This window comes from Archocentrus centrarchus, chromosome 1 (assembly GCF_007364275.1).
Source record: "Archocentrus centrarchus isolate MPI-CPG fArcCen1 chromosome 1, fArcCen1, whole genome shotgun sequence".
NCBI classification, from domain to species: domain Eukaryota; kingdom Metazoa; phylum Chordata; class Actinopteri; order Cichliformes; family Cichlidae; genus Archocentrus; species Archocentrus centrarchus.
Genome location: NC_044346.1, coordinates 26,006,648 through 26,024,774, shown reverse-complemented (window position 1 = coordinate 26,024,774; position 18,127 = coordinate 26,006,648). Strand labels below are relative to the sequence as shown.

The following is an 18,127-nucleotide window of genomic DNA, read 5'->3' as shown; positions in this document are numbered from 1 at the left end:
CACACACACACACACACACACACACACACACACACACACACACACACACACACAAAGACAGTGAGACTGCATAGAAATCAGGACAAGACTGTTCACTCATAATGCCTCATTTAGAAAACTGTGTTGAAACGGTCATAAACATCATCCTGACATGAACTGCATTCCAAGAAGTTATATCACCACCACATTTCCTTCAGACTCACCTGTAGTTTTGGGTTTAGCTCCATTAACAGTCTCTGTTGTAGGTTTCTTCTTAGGTGTGCCGTTCAATGATGATTTAGTACCATTTGTTACTGTGCCAGCAGCAACAGAGGTAGTCCTGGTAGGTCCAGCAGACTTCTTGTCAGGCACTCTAGTTTGATTCTTGGCTATTGTGGAAACTGCTGATGGACCCATTGGTCTTTTGGGTACAGCTCCTGCTAATGATGTTTTTGCTGTAGTTGTTGCTGCAGTTTTCTTGCCTAAAGCGGCGGAAAGACTAGAAGAGGATTTGACATCATTTGCCACGCGATGTGAGGCACTACCTGGCCGTGAGCTGGAAGCCCCTGCAGAAGCTGAGGGCTTCATTCGAGGTCCACCAGCTTTTGGTTTGACTTTGGACTCTGCAGCAACTGGCTTGCCAATGGCCTTTGAATTGGCTGCTGAAGCAGCATCATTTGCTACATCCTCTGCCTGTGATGGGGCTGGCTCAGTTATGTTGCCTTGCAATGAGGAAGATTCTGCTGTAGCAGCAGCTGCTTCACCTTCACTGGGCTCTGTAGTTTCCATGCCCCCATCCGGTTTCATTACCTCCTTCAAAAAAGGTGTGGATGCTGCTGAACTTGCTGCTGTTATCTACGTCTACGGGCTCACACCTGTCTTGAGTGGTCAGTTCCTCTTATGTCCTGTAGAAAAAGAATAACAAAAACGTAGATTAATCTCCAGGCTCAGTTTTGACTACACCGAATGTTCTTCTACATCAGCTTTAAGCTGAATTAAACCATGTCATGGATTCCCATGATGAACACGTCCCTGTCAGCCAAAGAAAACACCAATTATTGTAAGGGGCCTCAGTGGAATTCGGGGAAGTTTAAAACACAGGAAGTGAGCAGCGTGCGATGCCAGCAAGTCTTCCCACTTGAAAAAAGAAAAAAAAAAAAAAAAGAAAAAAAAAAAAACCTCTAGAGTGACTATTCTATCAAGCAATAGAACAGCCATGACAATAATGCATCATAATAGCCATGACTCTACATGGATGAAAAAGGGAATTACCATTAAAATACCACAAAGAAAGTAAATTGCTTTAACTGTACATCTTAAGGAGAAAAACACTGCTTCAAATTGCTTCCAGCAGCTTAAAATTGCATTGGAAAAAAAAAAAAAAAAAATCTGTGGTTTGGGGAGCTGAAAGCCAGAAGATGCTTTTCTAGATGTGACAGCCCACAGAGGAAAAGAAGGTGGGAAACGAGTTCCAAATGACCCATTTGTTGTCAATTGTCTTCTTCTGTGTTGAGTAGATGCAATGTAATACTCATTTTGCCCTATGATCACTTAACAGATTTAGTGCATTGGCAAATCCTGACAGAACTAGTGGAAAATCTGAAATTGATATTGATTATAAAGAAGCTGTGGTGAAGAACTGGAGAAAATGAATCTCAATGGGAGAGCTGGAGAATGCGTGAGATTTGAGTCATACATAGCACACATAGATCTTCAGCTTATTAACCACCAGAGTAAAATTTATATTGCTATGACTGGACAAAGCTGTTCCCAGATGCTTAATGGATTTATTCTCTCCCTCAATCATCCCCTCTACCCACAAGGCCTCATTTCTTTGCCCTTTTGACCACAGCAGTGTCTACCAACCCCCTCCTGAACAGCCATATCCTGGTTTTCTATATCCCCCCAGTCCTCCCACTGCTTTTAGATCTGGATCCAGTAAATTGCTATACAGATGGATGATCTAGCTAAAAGAGGCTCTGCATGGTACAGGAAACAAACTGTGCAATGCGTAAAGACTGACAGAAAACAGCAAATATCTACTAGAAAAGGGTCACGCAGTTAAACCCAGGAGAGTAAAGCTGCTTCTCCTCTACGGAAACTTACTGACCTGAATTTTGTGTCAAAAATGCACTCTCCACCACGCTGTCTAAATATTTTTAAAGGCATAAACACCTACTGATAAGTAAAAACATCTGACATACGCCAACAGTTCCAATGAGCAAGATTTTCCACAGTCATTAAATTACTCAGTGCATTTATAAAGCCACACAGTGTACAATAACAATTCATGCACTAATATAACTTTTGCCTTTAGGACTGTAAATCTAAATGTACTTTTAGGTATCAATGTCCTGGGGGTGTTACCTTAGCAATTAATGGCAAGTCATGCCTCTAAATGCAAAGACATAATGGACTATAGTTTGGCAATTGTGGAATAACTTGTTTGACTAGTCTGGGTTTTTCGCATGGTTTGAACCAAATACAAGCCAAATGTGCAGAGCTCTTAGAACAGTTATGTGCAAATTAAATGCAAAGCATCAGCATTCATATTTGAAGCAATTAACAAACTGGGAACCAAACAGCCAAGAGCTAAATGTGAAAGACTGAACCAATTTTCACATCTTACCAGTCCTCACCCATTTTAATCTTGCTGCACTGATATATTGAGGTTTGCGCATCTGCGGTCTTGCTCTTTGAGAGAACTTTTTGTTTCCTTTTGTAAATAAACCTCACCCAGTTTACTCAGACAGGAGGTGCTAGTAATGGAAAGAGCAGTGAGCCGGGGAGTTTGATTGGTGCTGTGATGTACTTGGCGTGGCATAGTTTTGCCAGATGAGCTAGTAATGCTAGGGGCTTAGCAAATGGAAGCCCGAATCACATTCCTCCTGCGATGACGACCCCCTTCTGGGCAAGTAAAGAGCATCATCTGTGATCACCTGACTCTGTGACGTAGCACAGAAGTAATGAATAGATCATTAAAATCCCATCCACACAGGCGTGCAGAGATAAGCAATATCTTACAGTGAGCCTGTTTGGTTTCACAGCCATCAGAAAATGTTACTTTAGACCAATACTGCTCTTTAAGCTGATGGTTTTTAGTCAGGACTTCAGATTTTGTGTTTACAAAAAACAATTTGCATTAAAAAAAAAAAAAAAAAAAAAAAAAAAAAAAAAATTACTAGAAAAAAATACTAGAATATATATTTTTTTTTCTAGTTTTGTAAATAAACCTAATATATATATACACACAATATATTCTAGTTCACTGAACAGTCTTAATACCCAAAAGTGGCACATGCCTTTTTCTAGCCAGCATCAGTCATTATGCCTGACATCAATTACATTTTGCAGGTTTTGTGATGAAGGCAAATGTCTGAAGGCTAACAGACTGCAGCAGTGCATTTTGCAAAAAAGGACTTGGAGTGTGTTACTTAATGCAGTCATTACTTTGTTAGACTGTTAGAGGGAGTCTGTCTAGACAGAGCAAGAACTCAGCCTTTGTGGCATTTACATTCTAATGCAATAGAAATATGGCCTCACGTGTCACTACAATTTATGTCCGACTTCTTTCTTCAAGCAGTTTAATTACATCTGTCGTAACCCATCTCAGTCTCGCCCTCTGCACGTCCAGACGTTAGAAGTGGCGCATGACAAAATGGGTCACTTAATGCTGTGTTTAATACAAGCACAGAGGGATTTAGCTGTGCTGAGAGCATGGCAGGGATTTGGGATGCACTGTGCAGACCACTGGAGGAGGTCTGTTGATAGTGATCCTGTCAAATACAGATTTACCTCAGACTGCTAAAGATGCTGCAAATATAAAAACACCAAAGAGATAAATGCACATGACAGACTGTGTACTTAGAAACTGTAGAAAAATGCAAACATAAGCCAGTGAAGTAAACCAGGAACATATTTCAACTATTCAATGTACAGTTTTCCCATTGCAGGTTATTAACATATGACCAGTCTCCGAATCAGCTGATGTTTTTGTACAATAACTTAAACTTAAAAAATAATTACCTTATTATGAATATAGGCTTCACTGCCCGGCAGGGGCAACGGGGTGGGGATACCTAAGGTCCCCCTTGGGTATTGTCAACCACTTGCTACTGCTACAGTATATGAATACTCCCAGCACTGGGCAATCAACCGCTGGCTAGAGCCCTGGAAGATTTTTGGTTGAAAGCCCTGGAAGTACATAAAGACTAGTTGCAATGTTGTGCTCTTTAATTTTTAATTTTCACCATCATTTAAAGGCCGCTATTAATGAAAATATAAAATAAATGTAGAAGTCAGGATAACATTACAGCCCCATTACAGAAAACCCTTCAGCATCTTATTACCTTAAATTACACTCATGTGTATAGAAATATTACTACATCATGCACCCATACTACATAATCCCCTGATATCAATGCATTGTGTATTACATCACTATAATCATAGGGCAACCATGTACGAAACATCATGTACCCACCCATCATAAGTTTGCATCATAGGCTAATCAATAAGGCTGTAGCCTAGTTTGGCTCTTTACTTAGAAATCTGGGATTCCCCAGTTTCTCACCATCTAGCTACTGCCAGCTGTTCGGTGACATAGGGCAGTTTCTAAATATGGGGAATCTCCACTTTCTCCTTTTCAGTCAATAATGGTCATGTAGGTATAGTCAATCACACAGCACAATATGATCACATGATTAGGCTAAGCCAATCAGGCACCAGAACAAGGCTCCATATAATTAGCATATTTTATCCTAGAATTAGCAGCCTGAAATCCTCCACGTTGTTTATTCTCCACTTCAGATAAATACAGCCAAAGTGTACAAAGGGTACTAAACGTCCAGGAATATGAATATCGTGTTTCACATCTTAACATAACCTACATGCCAACTCATGGCTCATCTACCTGTGGTTTTGGAGTGTATAGACCAGAAAGGTAAAGCCTCAGGACAGACACCCGAACAGATGGACTGACAGTATGATAATATTGCACAGGAGAATGTAAAGGAGACCTTTTATGAAACTTGTTTTCACCAGCCACATATTCCACATAATACTGACGCTTCAAAGCTTTCCTAAAATGTAGTTTGTGAAGCTTTAGCCACTCAATTATCAGAAAACAGATAAAACATCCAAGATGGCAATGCTCGTTTCTCTTACAGTATGTCAGACATTAAATTGATGATTCCTACTGAAACTATGATGACATGATATTGATGCTCCAAGTTGGACATAGGAGGGGAAAAAAAAAAAAAGTGCCTAAGAAAATTCGATTTCAGCTTTAAATTGTGACACTTTGCAACCAAAAGGGGTGGTAAACCCACTCAGAGCACAAATGTGTTTTACAGCCCTAAAAATTTTATCTCAGGTACTTATGAGATTAGGACGGTTCAGAAATGCTAGGAAAAAAAAAAAGTCAAATTAAAAAGCATATCATTTTGATATTGCTTTGATAATGAACTAAATGCTTAAATAACTCATTCCTGCTGCTCAGTTGTGAGGATTTGCCATCTTCTTTGCCAGATGCGAGTACATCCAATATTCTGGATTTTGGACTGTTAGCTGGAAAAAGTCATCCACAGATGTGTCAGGCTTTGGGCTATAAAAACATCAGAACTGTAAAAATAATGTCAGTCACATTTTGCACATTTAAGTCAGATTATTTAAGAAAACAACTAATCAATAATGCAAATGTGTCAGTGCTGACTGACCGCTTCACTTACGTAATGTTGAGCTTTTACTTTAAGTTCTGTGTCGATACTGCATCTTCTTCAAAGTGATTAATGAAAAAGTGAATGCCTAAAAGCTGCAGTAGTATTAAGTGGACATCCGCCCCATCCACATTCCAGCTCTGCTGACTTCCTCATGACTCCTTGGGGCTCCACAGTGACAGCTGGCTATGTGCTCGTGGGTTTGTGCGCGTGAGAGACGAGTAAACAGCGGAAGGGTCAGAGGGAGACCGATGAATGTGTAGGCTGTGTGTACATGCACGAAGATGCAGTGTGTGAAAGAGCAGAGGGTGTAGGATCAAAGTGTGAGTGACATGAAAATGTCCTTTGCAGTTAAAAAATAAATAAAGAAGAAAAAAATAAAGTGAAAACTAGAATTTGCTGGCCCGCCTACATTCTTGCAATTCAACAGGCACACTTGATTCATCGCTACATTCTTACTAGAACCACACCTTCTGTGTCTGTTTTTCAAACAGAACGGAAGCTGGCGTGGTGAATTTGACCGTTGTTTCAGGTCTGGGAGTGTTCGGCAACAGAGTGAAGTAAGGCCAAGTTTACAGATGGGATGACTGATCATTAACTTTCCTCTGTTGTGTATGAGCCAGAGGCATGTACAACACAGGAAGAAACACAGGCAGTATTCAGTCCAAGTGTGAGTACAAATGTGAGTGTAAAGGGGCAAACAGGAAGAGGATGTTCGATTTATGCCTCAAATTACAAGAAAAGAAAACAAGAGGTTTAATGACGTTTAGGGAAGGCAGGGGTTTTCCTAACCTTCATCGACAGAAAAGAAGAAACCTATTTGCTTTTACTCAGTCCTGCTGTAATCACCCTCCACAAACCTTCAGAATTTACAGAACGAGCCTTCAAAGAAGAATCTAAAAGCAATTTCATGTTAAGTAGGTAGATAAAGTGACTCCAAGAAAAGGGAGGCTGCATTTGTAAATGCATGCTACTCTTGACCATACAAGGCAGTAGCAGTGTTTCTGCTGTAACGCAGAGTGTTTAGTTCACATACAAAGACGGAGAAACAGAAAAAAGATAGTAAATCTGCTTTTGGAGAACAAGTTCAATCTCTGTGCACCAAGGCAGTCTCTCCATAAAAACACATCTTTGGTGAGAATTTTATTAAAGGGGGTGAAAACGTGAAATTCAGAACCACTGGATGCTGCACTGAAGTACCTGCATCTCAAGCCAGAACACACTGGTGTGTCGCCATAACTCCTCATAGGATTTCCTGTCAAAATTTCTACATAAGTTGACGGGAAATTACACCGACTTTTCAGTAACAGGTATTGACTGGGTATTTGTTAGCCACTTCAGACCCAATCTTTATACAACTAGTACTAGTTCTGGTTTTTGTTTCTCATCTGTTTCTCATCCAAGTTCTTTGGACCAAATCAAGTTTTGGAAGGCCATAGTTGAACGCAGGTCAAAAATCCACGTGAAGAGCAAAACAAGGATTTCGTTTGCCAAAATTCCTTCTTGGAACCACTGGCTATCAGCTGAAGACAGTTAAGCTCAATATATCTGCATTGTAAATGATAACCAGCCAATGGAGGATTAACTGTTTGCCCAGACATGTGCTGATCGTACCAAAAGCCCCAAAATACTGGCCACTTGCCCACAGGCTAAGTCAGCAGACTGGCCAGTGGATTTCCACATTACTTCAGACCTGGTCTGGCTGAATACACTTGCACAGAGTCATTTAGTATTTGGGCTTGATGGCACAGATAAGTGGGCAAAACACATCCCTATCCATGTTTTGTGAACAACCATTCTTCATTCCAGCAAATTGATCCAGCATAATTAAATATAAAATAAAATCATGGTGACAGCTTGTACCAGGTTGGAAACAACTAGTAAACAGGAAGTCAATGAAGGATGGGGCAGCTTGTCAGCCATCATCAGTGTCAGTGTAATACAGCGATTAGATTATTGACTTTCTGCAGTTTTCCACTGGCTCTTCCTATGAATTTCTGTAGTTTTCCATTGGACATGATCGGCGTCAAATTAACCCTGTTGACTACTATAATTATTATAACTGTAAATTAACTGTGCAAATAGAGAAAGGCAAATAATTAGCTATGACAGAGGTTTTCCATATGATTACTAGCTCAAAACTGGTCTTTGGAGTGTGACCTTGCATGTAGTGAGTCCTGATGATTTTTCTTTAAGACCAGTTTTTTTAATATACAGAAATATAGTGGGTTTATTAATCTTTCAAGACAATTCACTTTTTCACTTCTGCTCAGCTGTGATTTAAACAATTGTGGCCACTACAATTTCATTCCTTAACTGTTTTTCCTTCTTAAATATTAATTACAAGTAATTACTTTTTTTTTTTTTTTTTTAACCCACATTGCCTATTCTACCACAAAGATAAGACAGACTGGAGATGATCTTTTTACAAGACCCACTAATCACTGGATTCATTCCGCAGCTGACAAGACAACACCACACATCCATGCTTTTTAGTACAGCATGGATTCCCTCAATATGCTCCTAATTGAGGGACAGCAAATACTGTTCCTCCCGACACACTGAAAGCATTACACTGACTGTTATTTGTAATAATTTCACAAATACTCAAATCATCAACAGCAGCTTGCTCCACTTCATATTAAAAGTAACCAGTGCAAGTCTTGGATAGGTGTGAACACCTATTCCTGCCCAAGCATCCATACTGAGCCCTCTTGTATAGAATGACTGAAACTTGCACTGTGCATTACAAATGTTACAATGGAAGTAAAACTAAACCACTTCTTCACAGGTGTATCATCAGTACAGATCTATACAATAAAAAGGAACAGAACAAACAAAAAAAAAAAAAAAAAACATTTTGCACTCATCAGTAGATTTGATTTGCAGATTTCAGAATAAATCAACTTCAGCTGCCATCATTAAGTCTCTACATGTCTGATGCAGAGATGCATATTTATGCTCCTCACCCCTTGCAGAAAATCATCAAGATGACAAATGGCACTCCTTTTTATCTGTTGACAAAGAACCACATTAACCTTCAGTGATCTTGCAGCTTGACAAGTTTCTTTTCATCTGTTCAAAAAACTAAACTATGTGCAAGTGTTGATAAGCTCGAAATCACAGCATTTCATCCCGAGACTGCATGTGTACTGACAAATGCTTGTCCAGACCACACTGGCAAGTTGTCTATGAACAGTCTTCACAAAAACATATCTGCCAATTATCTGTCAATTTATTTATTTTTTTTTAACAAAAGTGTCTATAAACTTCAACACCTTCATTGGGAGCAGGTAGTTAAATGAGGCTACAAGTTAAATGGACTAAGCCCTTAAGGGAGTGGCAATAAAAACGAGATGGACTCCTAGCTATTGGCAGCGCTGTGGTCTGAAGGGCTGCAGATAAGTGGGCTACAATCTGTTCTAAACCTGGAAGGGTTTTCAAAAAAACAAAAGCCAGACTTTCCTGCTGGCATTAGGACAGCCTGACAGTGGAGCAAATAATGTCAGTATGGAGGTTTAAAAAAAAAAAAAAAGAAAAAAAAAGGGACATTTATGCATGCAATCAGATCTTAAGTGGTTATTTGTATAAATGTGCATCACAGTGTCACAGTGCTACTCGGTGGTGGGGGGTAGCAGACAGGCCCTATTGTCTATACCCCACCTCAGGCTTGGTGCTGAGGGGAATGGGGGTGGGTGCTCATAGGATTAACTAGTAAAACAGGACAGAGGAGCAGCTGCCACTGAAACTTCACCCAAAAGACTCCAGGGACATTTGGGTGAAGCTACCCCCTTCTTTAAATACAGTAAATATGCATAATTGTTTGAATATACCAAACACACAGTAACACATTTAGTCTGTTACCTTTACTTACTTGAAGGTTTAGGCAATTTTTGTCTTTTCTGGTTGTGTTATATTCAAATGAATTTTAGCTTTAGCCAGAAAGGTAGCTGTGACCAGGAAATGGACACTGCTTCTCATTTACATCATAATTGTGTTACAGGTCTGTTACATTTTGTACAACTTGAATTCATAACAACAAAAAAACCCACTAAGTTTCTATCAAGGCCGGCTATAGAGAAACCAGAGCTAACATCGGTTTTGCCATATGAAATCCACTCAATGACTACTCCCTGTGCACCAGCCAACCGGTTATAGACAGGCAGCCATATAGTCAATATAATGCTGGAGAGCCTGCAGCTAGATCAGTTGCTAGCCCTATGACCGGGCAGGGTGAGGTGAGGCCAGATGGACACTGATCCCACACTTCGCCTGCATGTTTCTGACAGCCACACTCCTGAACTATGTCTCTCAGACAGACACACACAAGTGCGCGATGATAAAAGGGATATACCAAGCCTATCCAAAACAAACAGGCACGGTTTAGTGCTGCTGTGCACTTTGCTTCATCTCAGGCAGACTTCACCAAGTCACTAAACTGATCAAAATTTATGGTTACCGGGGGTTTCCAGCATTTATTAAAAATAAATAAATTGTAGCACCCATCAAAGATATTTTGGCCTTTCTAAGGAAAAATACAAGGACAGTTGAGACAAATCAAAAGTGGTTAATTTTTTTTCATTGTGCCGTTAATTCAAGCATAATTTTTTTCATTAAATGGTCAAACATAACAGTAAAATAATATACTTAAGGTAATACAGACCAACTGTTCTTACATGAAGTCACCTCCCCAAAGATCCATTCAGAGCCAGGAAAAACTATTATTGCTTTAATGGAGGTAACTGCTACAGGTGTCAAAGAGGGGACAAGCTCTGAGGTATCATATTACCATTACAACACAAAAACTAATCTAGGTAAAGCAGCTGGCATTTAGCCAGACAAACACCAGACCGATTGTTTACAGTTCTCCAATTTCCTATATTTTTTAATGCTACAGCACACGCCAAACTAAATACTAATAAAAATACACCCTATAAATGACTTACTTAAGGAAAAGAAAAATAAAATAGAAAAAGTATTTTGGCTTTGAGAAGACATTCAAGGCTACCATAGTGAGCTAAGAGGCATACTTCTAAAGTGCTGAAGTACTCTTTCAATAATTACAGTGCATTGAGATCAGCTTCACAGCCCCAGACAGAAAGTACCTAAAAAAAAAAAAAAAAATGCAGCGCCAGCATCCACTACTTTATCCTAATGGGCAGCAGAGTGCCAGCTTCCAAACCACAGTGACGAGTTACAGCACCGCACCGCCTCACCATCCCACAGCTGAAGAGCCAAGAGAAACACACAAAATGCAAAACAAACCTTAAGGGTGGAACGATGAAATAAAGTTTAACTCTGAAAGCCTTCTTAAACAGATGCAGTGGAGTTCGAGCAAAGACTAATTTGGGATGTGATCTGCTTTACAGAGAAATTGTTCAGACAACAGTATTAAGTGCTAAAAGCAAGATTAAAGCATGTTCAGTTTGTAAGAAAACCTGATTGGCAGTCACCACAATTAAGCCATCTTTTTTTACATTCATGCATGTAGATGCTGATAACAACCAAATCTGCAGCAACTTCAGTAACTAGCACAGTACTACAGAGCAGGAAAGTAAGCACTGCTTACTTTCAGAGATTACGAAAGATTGAAAGAAAAGAAAAAGAAAAACTATAATTCTCAAGCATGAAGACTGTTCAGCAAATGACATTTCATAGAAAGATATTGAAATTATCCATTTAGTTCATACTAAATTTACTGTCAAACATTTTGACAGTAAAATGAAAAAGGCTCAAAGGCTGTGTGGGAATACTGGACAGTTCAAACAAGTGCAGGCTGCAGATCAGCAAACTCTGCAGTACTGTGGTAAAGCTGACAATGATTAACTAATTTGGCCAAGCGCAGAGCTCGAAGGTGTTACTGTCAGGTCAACAGAAGCAGTTGATGCCCTTGTGTGTCACTTAACATGTAACACTGATACACTGTACAAGACAACAGGCCACACAGCCTGTCAGCAAAGAAAACTAATTTTCCAGAGCTTAGAGTACAAATTATTTTGATTGCTCTGAGGACTTTTTTTCTGTGCACAGTACAAATAATGAGATCTTACCTGCCAAATCCCAGTTTATCCCCTGGCTCTAGACAAGTATTTTCAAAGTTCCCATGGACAGACTCTATGAGCAACTCAAACATTATGCAAATCTACTGGTGTCCAAACTAGTAAAAAGCTCATGAGACAACCTTTTGGGGTAAACAAAAATAAAAAAACTTTATATGCACAGGGTTCTAGTCAGACCAAAAAAAAAAAAAAAAAAACAGGCCGGGTGATGACCCGGGGAGGGGAGGACGCTGGGGGAGTACCCTCGATACCAAATGACCGCTCACTAGTGCGAATGGCTGTGTCCACTAGCAAGCTACATTGAGCGATCTGTTCCAGCAGCTAACACCTGAAATTCTCAGCCTGGTGCAACAGTACCTCAGCCCGGTGCAGCATCTGATGCATCACTGTTCTCCCGCCAGATTTGGTTGGACTAAAGTGACAACACAATTAGTTGCAATTTTTAAGAAACGCAGATCTTCTCACAAATTTATCCACAATACAAACTCATAAGATCATCAAACATTATGGATAACCAATTATAATCCAATAATACAACTAAAGCTGTGAGGAAATTTTTTCCATTTGGATCACAATTTTTCACAAGATCGTCATATGAGCTTTCCACCAGATCAGCCATCAGTATAGTATAGCACAGCACAAGTGTTTGGATTGAATTTCTCTGGGTGTGGGACTGAGACTGACTGGTTACGAGCTGTAACCACCTGACTTCCAGGAAAATGCAAATACTCTATGCATGCTTTTCACTGAGCTGCTCTGATTTTTGACATAGCCTTCAGACAAGTGATAGGAACGACAAGACTGAGGGACATGAGCTCCAATTTGTATTAAAAATTAAATATTAAAACAATAAATCCATAATGGCATTGATTCACTATTGGTTAGACACCTAATTCCAGACACTGCACTGACACTCTTTTCCTTTTCTTTTCAATGATATTAAAGAGTTATTGGTACACACAGTCTGTTGTCAGTCTGTGTTAATGATGGAGAATATTTTTGAATCATAGACAACAGATGCACATACCATATGTTCCAGGTCTGAAAAAAATTAAACCAGCACAGAAGAGACTCAAACGTGAACTCTTTAATGACTGGCGGTAGTTGTAAATGCTAAAGTCGAGGCTTAATAATGGGACTTCACTAATTAGTAGGTGACATCATGGCGGTCACGTCCACCTTGTACACAGACTATTTTCCTCTCAACCCCACAGCCGGTTGCAGCGGATGGCTGCCCCTCCTTGAGTCTGGTTCTGCTGGGGGTTTATTCCTATTAAAATGGAATTTTTTGTTCTTCTTTGCAGTGGAAAGGAATTGAGTATTAAAAACTGAAACTGTCCACTGGAGCAACTGTTTGCACTTTTTCTTTTAAAATCATCTTCAGCGTTTTTCTAAACTGAACACAAACATGGGATCAAGAATCCACCTGAAGGCACCTCATACCTGGCATGGCTTGACAAGAAGGTATCTGAGGCATTTCATCCAAAACAAAGGACAGATGTGTTAATCAGTTACAGACTTGTTCCCATAAGTGTTGCACCCATTTACAGGAGCCAGTCACACATGTCTCAATGTCGTCCACCTGCATTTTTCACAGACAGTCATGCCTGAAATAAAACAACTGCAGTCTCCTTATCAGGCATAGCTGCCCAGGGTTAGTCATAAAAGAAGCCTGAAAGTTTACAAGTCAAGCATACCACCCCTAAAGGATGCACAGAGAACTTTAACTTGCAGACACTACGCAAAGTTGTAGATTTTTTTTTTCTGTATTTGTACTAATAATTTTAAGAATGTTTCAAGTGCTATTGATAGTTGGGATGTTAAAAATGAGTAAATACATAATGCTTGCACTTTCCGCTTTATAAAACCCCCTTAGTCAATCCCACAAGCTTTAAGGTTACAGGAGGCACTGAAACGAGCAAAATATTTCAAGCTCCTCTTCTGGGTTGCTTTGACCTTTGGGGAGAGGAAAAGGAAACAGAGGTGTGGGCAGGGGAAGTAGCCGTGCAGTATATTTAAAAAAAAAAAAAAAAAACACGTGTCCAAGTTCACAGGCTGGCAAAAAATGTGAGACTTTATGATCTTTAAAGTCAAACACACTCATATCCTCCTCAGACACATCTGATAAATCTTCATATGCCAGGAAGTGCACAAATATGCCAACCAAGACCTTCAAATTCAGTTAAAAAGTGACTGCATTACTTTCTGAGGAGCCTTTTAAAATGGGCCAGGGTCTGTTGTTGTGACAAAATTTAGATTTGAAATGCAGATTTTTCAGAATTCATCCTCTGAAGTAGGACACAGCAGCACTGAACCTGTAATGACCCCCTAAGAGCTTAGCCAGACAGTCAGAATAAACAGAAGTGGGTGGGTGCCATGTGGCTGTGTCATCCACACTTGGTGTCACACCCAGGTGATGAAATGGGTTTGTGAGTAAAAACACACACACCCAAAGTGAGGGCCTGCATGCAAATACCATTTCGGAAGACAGGAACAGTCATTGGTCCTGCGTCCAAACTCTGCTAACCACACCCAGTCGAGCCCCAAAACACAGTGATTATGCAATGCAGACCCAGAGCCAAAACCTGGAAAATAAACAGCATCTCTCTATCATTGAGATCTGCAGACGGTGCCTCTGATAGTCTGCCTTATTTACTGGCTCTGCCAAGTCGAGAGTGAGATCACCCCATGTGCAGGGATGCAAATATGAAAACAGGGCTTGATGGTAATCTTGGAAAGAAACTACCAAGCTGGCACTGGCAAGATAACCAGTGGTGCACGGTGCTTCAAAATGACTTTCAGATGAACTTATCACATGTATGGCAAAGTGAATTCTCAAATGCGGACCTAACGATGCAGCCCATCAAAAAAAATAAATAAATAAAACACCCACATGCCAACTTTGCAAGCCTGCGCCTTATTTTTGCCCCAAGACTCCAGTTTTGGAAGCATCTCCTTGAGAGTTTCTGGATGATTTAAAAGCCTCACAGGGAGCTTTAATAATGCAGACTAGCAGAGAGAGGGCCCCGTCCTACCTCGCAGAACAATAGCGTGTGTACGCCGGGGGAAGCTGCCTGGTTGAAGTGCACGGAGCTGCTCGATAACCTGAATCTGACGCCACCGGAGCCCCGGTCAAACTGAAATCTGGAGCGCCGTACATCGCGATAAATGTCATCACAAGAGGGAACCGCACACCGGAACCACCGCCCACCGTTCCGTTCCGTGCTAACGTTTCACATCCATCATCTCATCAAAGCCACAAACCGGCCACTCTACACCACAAAGAGGGCGTCTGTCTTCAAAACAGATGCTGCTTTCTTTATTTAAAAGAGATGCTTAAAAAAAATAAATCAAGCAGTGAGCTTCTCTAAGCAGTAATTTAAATTTTTACTTTACCGTTAAAACTGTACAAAGATGTTATCCTAACTTGAATTATTTCGCTCCCGGCAGAAACGTTACAACGTAGTAAATTGTCCGTTACCTTTCAAACGTCGACTCCGCTCATTAGGACTCCTGCAGAAACAGTCACTCCCTTTCGGCCCTGGAGACGAAGACGTCGTGAAATGCACTAAATATGCAGGCGAAGCCGTAAATTTTACTGAACTAACAATAGAGCCGCTCACGCAGCGGCGGGCGTCCCTCCTCGTGTCTTACCCTCCACGTTTGAGCAGCGGCGAGAGGCGACGGGCTGCTCCCCTTAATGAAGGACGTACTCGGACTGGGAGGCGGAGGGGAGGAGTGACTGAGGAGCCCGGCTGCAGACTGAGGGCGAAGCGTGGTGGTCGTAAAAAATAAATAAATAAATAAAAATAAAAATGCAGATTAAATCCCACCGGTGGCCCAATCAAAGGCGCGAGAACGGTGGTTATGCAAAGCAGGAGTGACGTAGGAGTCAAACCTAGCTCGTGCGTGTGTCTGTGCGTTTCAAAATTTAAATCCAAGGGGGACACGGAGGAATTTAGTCCTATAAGAAACACGCAGGTGAAAGAGGAAGCCAGTTAAATGTGGTCAAAGGGGGGGACTGCAGAAACATGTTAGGCAATTTTATATGGCTGAAGCTCTAAATAAAAATCCTGCAGATCTGTGGCTTTGATAGCACAACTTTGTCCTGCAGAAGCCCAAATCTTTAAAACTCCTACCACCAGTTTGTAGCACATGCATTGACCAAGCTGAGATAACCTTGCCCTTTTTTCCAATTTCACTCTCTAAGCCAGGATAATAAGATGGAGTATCTGTAGTCTGTAGACACACATAATCCTGCTGCTGCAGAGTTATAGTAAACAACAGGAACCACATCAGATTAAGCTCCTCTCATGGGCCTTATGCAGGACACGGCTCTACCGTGTTTTATAATCTTCTTCCCACAAGTGCAGATGCAGAAAAAAATTTCATACCTCACATCATAATACCTGCATTTATTTGTTAGATTTTGTTTTTCACTCATGAAGCTCCTCACTGTTCCATATTTAGAATTTTTATTTTACTTTATTTCACTTTTTTCCACACTTTAAAAAAAAATTTCTGCCACCTTACTGATTTTTTTTTTTTTTTAATGCATTCATTTTTATTGAATAAGAGAGGGGAGGGAGAGTGCACGCAGGGTGGAGCCAGTGGAAATGACTGTCAGGGGCGATTGTGACAGAAGGGTAGCAGCGAGAGTGAAAGGGAAGTCTTACAAGATGGTAGTGAGACCTGCTATGTGTGGTTTGAAGCTGGTGGCACTGACAAAAACACAGGAGGCAGAGTGGAGATGCTTAGATTTTTATTGGGGGTGGCCAGGATGGAGAGGATTAGAAATGAATACATCAGAGGGACATCTCAGGTTGAATGGTTTGGAGACAAAGTTAGAGAGGCAAAGCTGAGATGGTTTGGACGTGTGCAGAGGACGGATATATGGAGTGAATATGGAGCTGCAAGGCAGGAGGAAAAGAGGAAGACCACAGAGAAGATTCATGGATGTAGTGAAGGAGGACATGCAGAGGGCTGGTGTGACAGAGGAGGATTGCTAACGATAGGGTGAGCTGGAGATAGACGATCCACTGTGGCAATGCCTAAAGGAAGCAGCCAAGAGAAGAAGACATGCATTCACTTTTATGCTGTGTTGTAATTCTTTTTAAATCCAAGCATAGTTACAGTCCGTTAGGGGACAACAGTGACTTCATCAAACAGAAGTTTTCCAAGAATCTCTATTTTTCCACTGCGACAACTGCACTCACACACTCTGCCTCAGATTCCTTCTCCCACATGTTTGTTATCGGTACTTAAAACCAAAATTTCAGACATTGTGCTGCAAGAGTTGCATGGCAGGTTTGGATAGTTATACCCAAAGAAACTGTATGAGAGATTTACATTGTTAATTAGCTGTGCTCACACTTGAGTACAGTGTCAACTTCCCTGTGGTACAAGCCCACAGTAGGTTTGAGATGGGTGCTTTTATTTTCTTATTACAATAAGACACTGAGCTGCAGCTGCAGGCTCCACAGCAGTGAAAAGGGAGAAACATACAAAGACAAGTAAATGGGATTGGACAGCTGACATCAGCTGTTGTTTTCTCTAAAAAAAAAAAAACCCATGAACATGAAGAAAGAATGAGGTTATTTACAAGAGGAGGCTGTGGGTAAAGAGAAATCTGAGTGAAGGGAGGAATCATCAACTGTGGATTCATTCTCAGTATGCCTCGATGAAGACTGAGAGAGATCGAGAGTGAATCACGCGTCTCTCCATCCCTGCTCCTTACAGGACTGTGGCAGTTGTTTCATCAGCTGCCTGTCATCCTTTCCAGTCGGCAAGGAGCCCTGCGCCAGAGCAAGGGAGAGAACCCAAAACCTCTCCAAAAGTTTAACTAACTCTACAACTTAAACTATTTTAAGGAGGTCTCAAGAGCTTGAAAAAGGGCGACTGGATTTTTTTACATTTTTTGTGAAAACCTTTCCCTCTTATCAAAGAGGTTTCTAAAACCAAAAAGTGGAGAGTCACAGGTATTTAAACCTTAGGGTGGGGGGGGGTTGTCCCCTTTGGAGGTGGTCATTGACCCCATATTGATCATGTGCATCATCACATGAGCCAAGGTGTGAAAAAAGGCGTGGGTCATTACCATCAGGGGTTTCAAGTGAAACTACTGTGAGACTTTGCTCCACCCTATCATGTGACCCATTGAGATCACCTGAAGTAAGGTGTGAATGGGGGTTGAGGCATCTGGGAAGGGATCTCAAGACTCCACTGTAGGCGGCTGACAACTGGCATTGTAAGCCAACACCTCTGTTCAGTGATGGTTGTTCACAGTGGACATAGATAGCCTGTTTTACTCCTCTTTCATTGGCATCCGTGACTCTCCACTTTTCCGTTTTAGAACTGAAGAAGCTTCTTTTTCTT

General features: G+C 40.9%; 1 protein-coding gene across 4 annotated transcripts in view; it reads right to left on the bottom strand.

Annotated features, from left to right (window-relative positions):
- prr36a (proline rich 36a) overlaps nt 1–15,598 on the bottom strand; it is a 32,700-nt gene extending 17,102 nt beyond the window's left edge. Inside the window, exons 1-3 of one of the 4 annotated variants that reach the window (XM_030726627.1) lie at nt 15,410–15,598; nt 15,237–15,296; nt 204–884 (exon numbers count right to left, since the gene is read on the bottom strand). In XM_030726627.1, coding sequence (XP_030582487.1) covers nt 204–786 — 583 coding nt within the window. In that variant the 5' untranslated portion in view covers nt 787–884; nt 15,237–15,296; nt 15,410–15,598. Of the gene's footprint in view, nt 1–203; nt 885–14,790; nt 14,902–15,236 lie in introns of those variants that run through there. The other 3 variants (XM_030726619.1, XM_030726644.1, XM_030726636.1) reach the window with 3 other exon arrangements.
- Nucleotides 15,599–18,127: the final 2,529 nt, after the last annotated feature.